The sequence below is a fragment of the Aythya marila genome (genome assembly GCF_965140915.1).
Source record: "Aythya marila genome assembly, chromosome: 1".
Taxonomy (NCBI): domain Eukaryota; kingdom Metazoa; phylum Chordata; class Aves; order Anseriformes; family Anatidae; genus Aythya; species Aythya marila.
Genome location: NC_139042.1, coordinates 133,658,215 through 133,669,203, shown reverse-complemented (window position 1 = coordinate 133,669,203; position 10,989 = coordinate 133,658,215). Strand labels below are relative to the sequence as shown.

The 10,989-nt window shown below is 45.1% G+C and overlaps 1 protein-coding gene across 2 annotated transcripts in view; it reads left to right on the top strand.

The window, feature by feature from the left end:
* The first annotated feature begins 523 nt into the window (after nt 1-523).
* SULT4A1 (sulfotransferase family 4A member 1) overlaps nt 524-10,989 on the top strand; it is a 37,386-nt gene continuing 26,920 nt past the window's right edge. For both annotated transcript variants that reach the window (XR_014318614.1, XM_082773271.1), the window contains exon 1: nt 524-780. Coding sequence is in view for 1 of the 2 variants with exons in the window: in XM_082773271.1 (XP_082629397.1) it covers nt 612-780 (169 nt within the window). In the remaining variant the exon portion in view is untranslated. The remainder of the gene's footprint in view (nt 781-10,989) is intronic.

Below are 10,989 nucleotides of genomic sequence, written 5' to 3'. Positions count from 1 at the left end.
TAGCTATATTTTACTCCCTCAGAACTGCATTTGTTTATGCAATTGCCCCCTCCTCCCCAAATTTCCTGTTTATGTGTTGTTGTTTTTTTTTTTTTTTTTGAAGTTTATATTTATTGTAGACACCTTGTATTTGAAACTTTCAAAGAATGTTATACTTTAATATCACTTTAGAAGCATACACACAGCCAAACAACCATTAAAAGAAGCAAATAAAAATTCTTTTCTAACCTTCCTGGAACTAACAGAGGCCTAAGTGTATTGAACTGCTGGCTTTTCATCTATAACAGACGAAACAGCTAAAATTATCCTGATTTCTTTAATATAGAGTTTAACCGATGGGTAGACCTTTCATACTTTTCTGTCAGGTGCCAGCAGGCCTTAAATACCCTGAACAGCAGCGCCTGGGTGCTCACCCACAGGCGTTTGGCGGCTGTTGGCGGCGCCGCGCATGACATCACCGCGCGCGCTCCCTCTTCGCCGGGCGGGCGCGCGGGCGGAGGCGTGTTGGGGGTCCGAGGCTGATCCTCGCTTCACCCGCTGCAACCGGGCGCTCCCGCACCTCCCCCCTCCCCCCCCTCCGGTCTCTTCCCTCTCCGTCGGCTAGGCCGAGGATGGCGGAGAGTGAGGCCGAGACCCCCAGCACGCCGGGGGAGTTCGAGAGCAAGTACTTCGAATACAATGGGGTGCGGCTGCCGCCCTTCTGCCGGGGGAAGATGGAGGAGATCGCTAACTTCCCGGTGAGGGACAGCGACGTCTGGATCGTCACCTATCCTAAGTCAGGTAGGCGGGCGGCAGTCCCCCGGGGACGTGTGCCCGGGCACTCTGCGCTGCCGCCGGCACGGCCTTACGCCGCCGGGGTGTCTGCTGCCAGCTCCGGGATTCCTGTGCAGAAACGCCTAAAAGTGGCGCGGGGGGATGCGGTGCTGACCGCACGGAGACGGCAGTATGGTAGCTCGGCGAGGCGGCCAAGCAAACCAGCAGCAAACACAAAGGATTCTTGCGGAAGCCCTTTCTGGAGTGAGGTTCTTTCCAGGTAACAGGATGATCGCTTTCTAGAAAATTCAAAGTCCAGTGGAGATCACAGATATTAGCTCTGTAATTGCCCTTGTGAAATGTTTCAGTATCACAGCTTACTGACTAGCTCTTATTTCGCTGTATTAAGGGTTCTTTGCTCTTTCTCCTCAGTCTGCACAAATACATTTTCAAAAAAGCAGCATCTGTTGTGACGCCATTTCTCAAGGAGTTTTAAATATATATATATATATATATATATATATATTTTAACATTTAGTTAAAAATTATGCTATTAAAGACAACCTAGAGCTTGACAAATGCATGTATTAGGGAGGATAGGGCTAGTTTGTAAGCTGGCAAATGGCCCCGAGAATGCTAGGATTAGGACCAGGCAGCTGCATTCTTATTGTTCTTGTAAAGACTTATATAGCATACAGGAAGCACACAATTTAATTATTTCAGTTTTAAGGTTTTATTTTTGTGAATCTGGGCACCTCTGTTAGTACAGCACCCCAGCCTTGCACTGACAGATTGCTAAATATCCTCACCTAACCTTAGTTTCTAGCAGCCAGGCACAAAATAGCTGTTAATACGTCACCTGGGAATAGTTTAGTTTTGGTGGCTATACAGTTGGCCATGGAAAGCCAACTTGCATAATCATATGTAATTTGCTATTATTTTGTGAATATAGGTCTCTCATAGCCCCAGCTAAGGTCAGTGACAAGTAACTGCTCACTTAACAAAGCTAGTGGTGGTGCTTTACTATAGGAGGGTTTACTAACAGTGTGAAAGCTGACAAAAAGGGAGATGCAGAACTGGACCACCAAAGCTGGAGGTACAGGGTTGTGTGGAGGAACTGGAGGGGCAGCCTCACCTCACAATAAAATAGGTGCCGTAGTATTTTACTTGCTAGGACAGATTATATTTAGGATGGGTCTTGAGTCTGTTCTTGTCACGGCAATAGACTTTAAAACACAGTCATAATGTCTGCAAGCTCCAGGAGACAACAGACCACCTTTGGGTGGCCTGAGGTCTTCTGAAACCCTTGGAACTTGCTTTGTCCACTGATCCTACCTGGCTTATGGCTTGGTGCCTTATTTAGGGTTTCTGAATCAACTGTGAAAGGGTCTGCTAACTAGGGACAGGCCTTTCACTAGAAATTAGACAACCTGAATATGGTTTCCATTGATTTACCCAAGGTCACAGAGGAAGTCTACATCAAAGCCAGAAATTGAATCCAGAACCACATGCTCTTCTCCATTACCTTAACTACAGCTTCATCCTCCTGTCTCTCAGCAGCATTGACAGATTTTTCTGTTAACTGGAGCTGATCAGAATTCTCATAATGGAAAAAAGTAGTTTTACAAAACGTGTTTTGTGCACAAAATGTAGTTAACAGGGATGAAATACCTTGGCATTCTTGGGGAATCTTCAGATGTAAAACATGCTTGGGACCTAGTTTCCTAGTTTCTGTTAATAAACTACATTTGAACAAAATTTCAAGAGTATTTTCAACAACAGAAATTTAGGAAGAGAAAAATACACTAATTTCAGATAGGTCTAATGGAAAACTTTTATGAAAGGAAATCATGTTCATTGTTTCACCACCTTTCCATCTGTACAAATTGTGGAAGAAATATACAAACAAGCCCTTCTGCTAGATGTGAGAGGCAAGTGTTTCTAGCTCCTACTGAGACCTGTACCATATTTTAGTATCAGAAGGCTCCATCAGTAGCTTTTGACCATGTGTTGGTTTATCTGGCAAAGAAAATACACAAGTGGCTTACGGTCTGTGTTTCCGGGAGGTGGGGGTATCACAACTGCTTCAGTATTCCTAGTGACTGATGTAGAAGTATGTATGCCATTTTGAAGACATGCTCTGCACTAGGTGATGCTTCTTCTCTAAACATGAGATGGAGACATTGCTTGGAAATAGTTATGGATATTTACAAATTGGGAGCGATCCAGGAAAAGGCTGGTCCATTAATGGTTGAAAACTGAATGTACCAGTGGCCTTACTGGGAGTAAAGCCTAATGGAAGATGACTCTGCTTTAATGTGATTTCCACTGATAGATGCTTAAATAATGATACTCCTTACATCTTTAATCCTAACTCCTGCATCCAATCAATGGTAACAACTTTGGTAGCTGCTGGACTAGGATGAGTTTGTGCCTAAAACCCAGAGACTCATTTAAACAGATATGTAAATATGTCAGTGTGCATGTATGCTTTTATGTATGTATATTATTAGGACTAATTACAGAAACCCTTTTTGTCATGGTACATAATTTAAAATCAGGTGGGCTTCTGCTCTGTTGAAAAGATCAAGTCATTGATCAAGTCAAAGACCAAGATCATTTCATCTTTCATGCAAGTTTGTAGTGTAAAATGGGCAGGCTGAGCAGAATCACAGAATTGTCTAGGTTGGAAGAGACCTCAAGATCATCGAGTACAACCTCTGACTTAATACTAACAAGTCCTCCACTAAACCATATTGTTAAGGTCAACATCTAAACGTCTTTTAAAGACCTGCAGGGATGGTGACTCCACCATTTCCCTGGGCAGCCCATTCCAATGCCTCACAACCCTCTCAGTAAAGTTCTTCCTAATATCCAAACTTTAGCCTGTTCCCCCTCATCCTGTTGCTAGGCACGTGGGAGAACAGACCAACCCCCACCTCACTACAGCCTCCTTTAATGTACTTATAAAGAGCGATAAGGTCACCCCTGAGCCTCCTTTTCTCCAGGCTGAACAATCCCAGCTCCCTCAGCCGCTCCTTGTAGGACTTGTTCTCCAGACCCCTCACCAGCTTCTTGCCCTTCTCTGGACTCGCTTGAGCACCTCCATGTCCTTCTTGTAGCGAGGGGCCCAAAACTGAACACAGTACCCGAGGTGCAGCCTCACCAGAGCCAAGTACAGAGGGACAATCACTTCCCTAGCCCTACTGGCCACACTGTTTCTTATGCAAGCCAGGATGCTGTTGGCCTTCTTGGCCACCTGAGCACACTGCTGGCTCATTTTCAGCTGACTATCCACCATTACTCCTAGGTCCTTCTCCGCCTGGCAGCTTTCCAACCACTCATGTCCCAGCCTGTAGTGCTGCTTGGGGTTATTTTGCCCCAGGTGCAGGACCCGACACTTGGCCTTGTTGAACTTCATACAGTTGGCCTCAACCCATCGGTCCAGCCTATCCAGATCCTCCTGCAGAGCCTTCCTAACCTCGAGCAGATTGACACACGCACCTAACTTGGTGTCATCTGCAAACTTACTGAGGGTGCACTTGATCCCCTCATCCAGATCATCGATAAAGATATTAAAGAGGACTGAGCCCTGGGGAACGTCACTAGTGACTGGCCTCCAACTGGATTTGACTCCATTCACCATGACTCTTTGGGCCTGGCTACCCAGCCAGTTTTTAACCCAATGAAGCATACGCCAGTATGCTTAAGACCCCTCAATGAGCCCCACCAGCTCTTGGCCTAGGATGCGTTTTTCCCTTAGAGATAGGGACCCATCTGTGGCCATCAGGCTGGGTGCTGAGTAAAGCGCCCCATGGTCGAAATAACCAAAATTTCTGTGTTGGCACCAGCCTCTGAGCCATGTGTTTATCAGGTGGACTTTCCGTGTCCTCTCTGTACCCCTCCCTGCCACCATAGGGATTGACGAAAACACCACCTGTACTCCCGCTCCATCCACTAGCTGTCCCAGTCCCCTAAAGTCCCGTTTGATGATCTTCAGGCTTCTCTCTTCAATGTCATCACTGCTAGCCTGGACTATTAAAAGAGGATAATAGCCAGAGGGGCAAACCAGGTTGGGAAGCTTTCTGGCAATGCCCCTGACCCTGGCCCCAGGGAGGCAGCAGACTTCCCTATGGGTAGGGTCAGGCTGACAAATAGGTTCCTCTGTTCCCCTGAGAAGGGAGTTGCCCACAACAATAACCCTTCTGCCTTTCTTGGTGGAGGCAGTCCTGAGGTGTGGAGTCAACTTCCTCACCCTAGGCATCCTCCTGGGTAGACTTTGTACCTCTTCCTCAGCTACTGGTCTCTCAAGCTCCAGGGCCTCAAACCTGTTGTGTAAGGGCACCTGGGAAGGTAGGGCCAGTGTGGGGGGGTGCATCGCCTGCGATGTCGAGCAGGGACCTGTTTCCAGTCCTCCTCAACTCCTAGGTCCCCTCCCTCTGCCCAACAGCAACAGGGCAGGGGGTCAACCCCCATTTGGGGTGTCTCAGCCTGGCACCTGTCCTTCAGGCCATGCAGGGAGTTGCTCCACTCCTGCTCACACTCCCTGGTATCCCTCAACCTCTTGACCTCCTCCTTGAGTTCTGCCACGAGGCGAACCAGGTCGTCCACCTGCTCGCACCTCACGCACACAGTCTCTCTGCCCTCCGCAGGTGGTAGCAACAGGCTCAGGCACTTCCTGCACCGGGAGACCTGAACTGCTGCATTTTTGAGCGGGCAGTCAGTCTGGGTGTGTACAGACTTGAAGAGAGCGCTGTGCCTGGTGTACACCATTGCAGCTGAGCTAGTGGTAGACCACTGTTAGAGGAGGTGTTCGTATGGGCAGGGGGGAACGGTCTGCCCTTCCTGCGCGAAGTGCCGCGCTAGCTGCTGTGCCGCTCCCTTCTGACGTGCCACGCCCTGTTTGCCCGTCCTGGTCGCCGCACTGCCTAGGGGCAGCTTTTGAACAGCCGGGGAGGGGGCGCTGCTGGCTCCGCCTACGCCCCATTCTCGCCTCATTCACCTCCCTCGCGAGGGCTGCCGGGTCCTGGTGGCTCTCTCGAGCGGGCTCGGTGCCGGATAAATTAGCCCTGCCTGTCCGATCTCCCGCTCTACTGCAGAATGCTTCTGCCCCGGAGCCGTTCGCCTCGGCAAGCAGGGTGCAATGAGATTTATGGTAACTACAAGTGTATAGTAATACTATTCCATATAGCATTAAGTAATTGGAGCCCACACAACAGTTTGGTTCACAGGTAAGATGCAGTGTTAGGGAAGAAGCACGTTCTACCTCTGTAATAACTTTCCTGGAACCCTCTCATACTGTGGGGGTTTTGTACCCTAGTTGGAAATTGGAATTCTTTATGAACGTAATAAACTGCAGAATTAATGAACAAGCAAATTCTTCCATGCTATTTCCCCAGTCACCATGCCAAGAGTTAGACTATCTGTCTGCTAAGGTCAACGATTTCAGTGGAATTAATTCAGCACCTAAAGTATAGTACTGACTCCAGGTTCACTTACGTATTTTGCTGTGGCTTATGATGCTAACCCTTGGCTGTAGATCTTTCTGTTTGCTTTAATCATAACTGATGTGCAGTGGCAAGCTTTCTTAATACCCTCTTGTACCTGTTCTGCATCAGTGTGCATTTAATATTCCTGGGTCAAAGCCCACAAATTAATACCTTTTTGCAAAACTGTTAATTTGTTAAAGTGAGCTATTTACATTAATAGCAGAGCTGTCTCTCCAATTTCAATTATTTTGCCAAATAATGTTCTGGACTTCTGTGTGGGAAAATGTCAGTTGCTGGGCAAATATCAGCTTTAAGTCCAGTCAGTTTATGAGAACTCTTGCTCTCTGACCTGTTGTTCACTGTGAAATGGAGTGCTGGATATGGCCTTCAGCTGTCTGTAGGCCTGTCTTTTTATAGACAACATTTTGGATTTTTCTTGCAGCATCGGATTTCAGTAACTACCCAATAGCTTGTAGGGAATATGATGGCTGACTTTAGGCCTTAGGCTTAATGAAGTACCAACAGTAAATTTGCACATCAGTTCAAGGACAGTTTTCCTGTGTGTACATTCATTGAGTTCTCATCTTTCAAATTCTTTCTTAACACTTCAGTCTTGTATGAAATGAACTGGAGAAGGTTTGTTTGAGCTTGCCATTATTTTATTTGCATAAAAGATTCTGTACGTACAGAAAAAAGTCTTGCTTCCTGTTGTGCCTGCTGATAAAAGCGCATTGCATGCATCATGGGTTTTGTGCCTCCTCCTGTTGTGTATACCTCTCCCACTGCAAGCATGCCAGTCTCTTATCTTCTTCTATTTCCAGTGCTCCTGAATCTAACACCTCTTGCTGGGACAGTGGTATCCCTCCCATCCTCCCTCCCTGGCTGGAAGGAGCTTTGTTTATTGTTCTGTCCGTCCCCTTTCCCTGCCATGTCCTGGGGCTCTGTCTACATTCTTCCATTTCCCTTGTACTGTAATCTGTTATTCCTTGCATGTACCTCGTGTTTCTTCTTTTGTTGTAAGGAAAACAGTTCTTTGATCCTTAGACAGTTAGAGCAGTGGAAGAAGCTTCTGGGTTGTGAACCAGACATAGAAGTTTCAGTGTAATCCTCACTTTCCTTTGCTTGTCTGATTATCCTCTTAAAATCAACAGACTTCTGTTCATCAACATCTAGAATATTATTTGTATCAGACTCAGCACTCACGCAAAGGGAGTGCTTCAGGCAAAAGGAGGCTTGAGCCACTGGGGATTGAGATGCATGTGCTTTTCTTTGACTGTGAAATTTATTCAAGGACTTCTTATTTCTAGGCAGTTGTTTCTTCCCCTTCACCTTCTGATCAGTTTCAATTGTCTGTGGGACTGTATTATAAAATACAGGGGAAAAATGTCTGTAGTAAATATACTGTAAAAGTTATACCAAATGACTGTGGAAATTGTGCATTGTCTTCTCCAATCCCATCCTTCTTGTTGTCCTCAGATTATGTGATTTCTTGGCAGGGACGTTACACTTAACTAGCAAGGCTGGTTTCTGTTTCAGGCCTTTGAACGTTACTGTACTGCATAATAATACCCTTCAATATAAAGAGCATTATCGCTTGGCTAAGTTTACATAGCTGCACGTGAGCTGTGCTTGTAGGGGTGTCCTGCACTCTGTGGACATCTAGCTCACTAGCTAATGTATCTGCACTGACCTGACATAGCAATCAGTGAGTAGGTGGCAGGTCTGCACAAAGCTGCAGTGATTGTATTATGTCAGGGAATCAGCGTGTTTGTGTCCTCTTAGCATATCCCATTAGCATATCCCAGATGTGGCTTGGTAAGCTGTACTTTTTTGAGGTACCTGTGAGGTATGCGTTCCAGTTGCCCCTGCATGGTGTGGCAGACTGATAAGCATGGGCACAAGGAATCAGATTCTTCACACTGACCCAGACATACACAGGGCCAACACTGCTGACAGTCCTGATTTGTGCAGACAAAAACAAGACGAGAATCAGGCTGAAAGGATATGCCCAGTCTGTGGGAGTTTCTGGGCTGAGAGCTGTCAGACAGCGATGTGTCAGCTGCAGTGGGTAGCAGAGGTTTACCCTGGTTAATAGCAGGTTTAAGAAAGCCTTATGCTGTTGGAGTAGGGCTCCTCAGGGAACAAGGGCATCCACATGGATGTTTTGTGTGTTAAGTTGATTGATTTGGCTTAATTTCCAGTGTTCTCATAAGGAACTCTTGGGAAGAGTTTTGTTGTTACATTTTTTTGACAACAGTTTCTTATCTTGCAGAATAGCCATATTCTGCTATTCTGGATTTATAGTCCTATTCTCTATGCAGGATTTTGGTCACTTGAGTTTAATCAATTTGTTTTTAATTGGTTTATCTTTTAAGAGTGAATTCAAGTGTTACTGGCCCAGAGACATGCCTTGAGAAATCATGAGGTTGGCTTAAAAATTGAGAGATTTTTTACACAAAATACATTTGGGATTTTTTTTTTCCTTTGTCCTCTGTTTTGTGAGGCAATATTATGCATGCTTACAAGCTCTTCCCTGTGATTTACAACGATACCATACCTGTTAGTTTCATGAACAAGTTAATATTTTGGAAGTAAGAATGGTGGTACTTAACTTTTTCTCTTTTCCAATCCTGTCATTTTTTCAGTTTCTCCCTATCTTAAGTAATTTGTAAAACTCAGATATCCAACCTTTTTAATGTGGTATGAGTGTGCTTCAGTTCTACTTCAGCTAGTCAGAAAGAATGGACTTCTTGCACAAACAAAAAGGAGTCAGCAAACTGCACTGTGTGATGGAGAAGTGTTCTGTGAGCTGTCATAGGGACTGATATATAGGGTACATTTGAATTTGATTTCATGCTCTTGGTTTTTGGTGACTGAAGCCTTATTCTTTCCAACAATTAAAAGAGTAAATACACTGCTTCTTAAGTGCACTCCATTGAGGACCACCCAGGTACAGGAAAGCAAGACCTATAAACAATTATTTGTAGGGGTCAGGGCCATTGGGTTCCTGTGCTTTGAAAACCCTTTTGAAATGGGATTATCTTTTGTTTTATTTATGTATAGCTCAAAATATCATCTGGTATTGACTCAATCCTAACTATTACTAGGCAAAGAAATGATAAATAAAAATGTCAAATAACAAGGAATTGAAGACAATGAGATGTTTGCCACTGATGCGTTTGACTTGATTTCAGTGGGAGTAGAATTGAATATGTCCTTACATGCATAAAGCAGGAACTAAAGGTGGTGAGGAAAGATCTGTCATTAGGAAAACTTGTTTTTGTTATCTAGCTAGCAGTGTTTTTCTCATTTTTCTCTCATGAGTCATTTATCAAGACAGTGAAGAGGTCTTACTAGAGAAAGAACAAGTGGTTCAGAAGAGGAAGAATTCTCTAGTTACCTAATACCTGTTAGGTATTTCTGGGTCTCTAGCATAATTGCTTCCCTACTGTGAAGTAGTGCAAAACTCAAGTGACTTGCTTTGTGAAAGAAGACTCAGGGAAGAGGAAGAAAACTTGCATGCATCCAGCTGGAGCAGCAGATCCTGCACAAGATTGGGGCTCGTTGGGAGTTTATCATTCCTGCAATCGTGGTCCTACTGTTATAAGTTGCCCCCTTAATTAATTTTCAGAGAGCATTGCATTAATAATAGAAAGGAATTTATTGAGTAAGCAACAGCAAGCAAAACAGCGCTGGGCGGCCGGGGAGTCTCGGCTCCACCAACGGTGCGCACCTCACCCCCGCCAGGGTCCTTTTTTATATCTTGGTAATTCTGGGATTACGCAGCACATCCTGGTATATTCTGCGACTGCGCGCACTGTTGCTAGGGGGTCGTCTCTGTCCCTCTGGTGGTCGTGAAGATGAAGGCCGTAGTCTTCCTCCGCGTTGTGGCTCAACTTCTTTATTTGGTCATGTTGGCCCAGCGTGAGACAGGAAGGCAAGATGTTGATACACTAGTTTAACAACTTATCAGGAGATGGTTACATGAACTTTGCAGCAGTGTTTTTTTAACAAAAGAGGCTACTGAGATGCAGAAGGAGAGAAGGGGAGGGGGTTCTCTATTTTGTTACATTAAGCAAAAGAATTTTCATAGTGTCTAGCAAAGCATTATACAGCTGCTTACTTCAGCAGGGAGTTTTCACAACTCCCGTTCCTCAAACAGAACTCCTTGTTTTTATAATACAAAAGACAATGAACAAACATTTATTGTGTATTACACTACCATCATTGGTACCGGAGACAGAAGTGAAGAAGACATTAAATGTCTCTGCCTTGTCTATGTCCCTGTTTGTGAGGTGACCATTTTTATCAAGTAATAGACCAATGTTATCTCTGCTCCTCCTTTTACTGTTAACATATTTTAAAAAGCTCTTTTTATTGTCCTCCACGATACTGGCCAACTTCAACTCTGAGCTTTGGCTGTGTGAATTTTTTCTCTACAATGCAAGCAGCATCCCTGTAGTCCTCCCATGTCTCCTGACCTTGTTTCCAGTGGCCATACACTTTCTTTTTCTGCCTAAGCTCTAGAAAAAGATCCCTGCTAGGCCAAGCCAGTCTTGTGCCCCACCTACTTGACTTTGATATTTTGGAATTGTCTGTTCCTGTGCTCTCAAGGAGTTGTACTTAGAAAGTGACCATCATTGGTGGATCTCAATAGTTTCAAAAGCAGTTGCCTGTGGGATGTTACTAACTAGTTCCATGCAGAGCCTGAAGTCTGCTCTTCCCATGTCCAGGGTTCAAGTTTTCA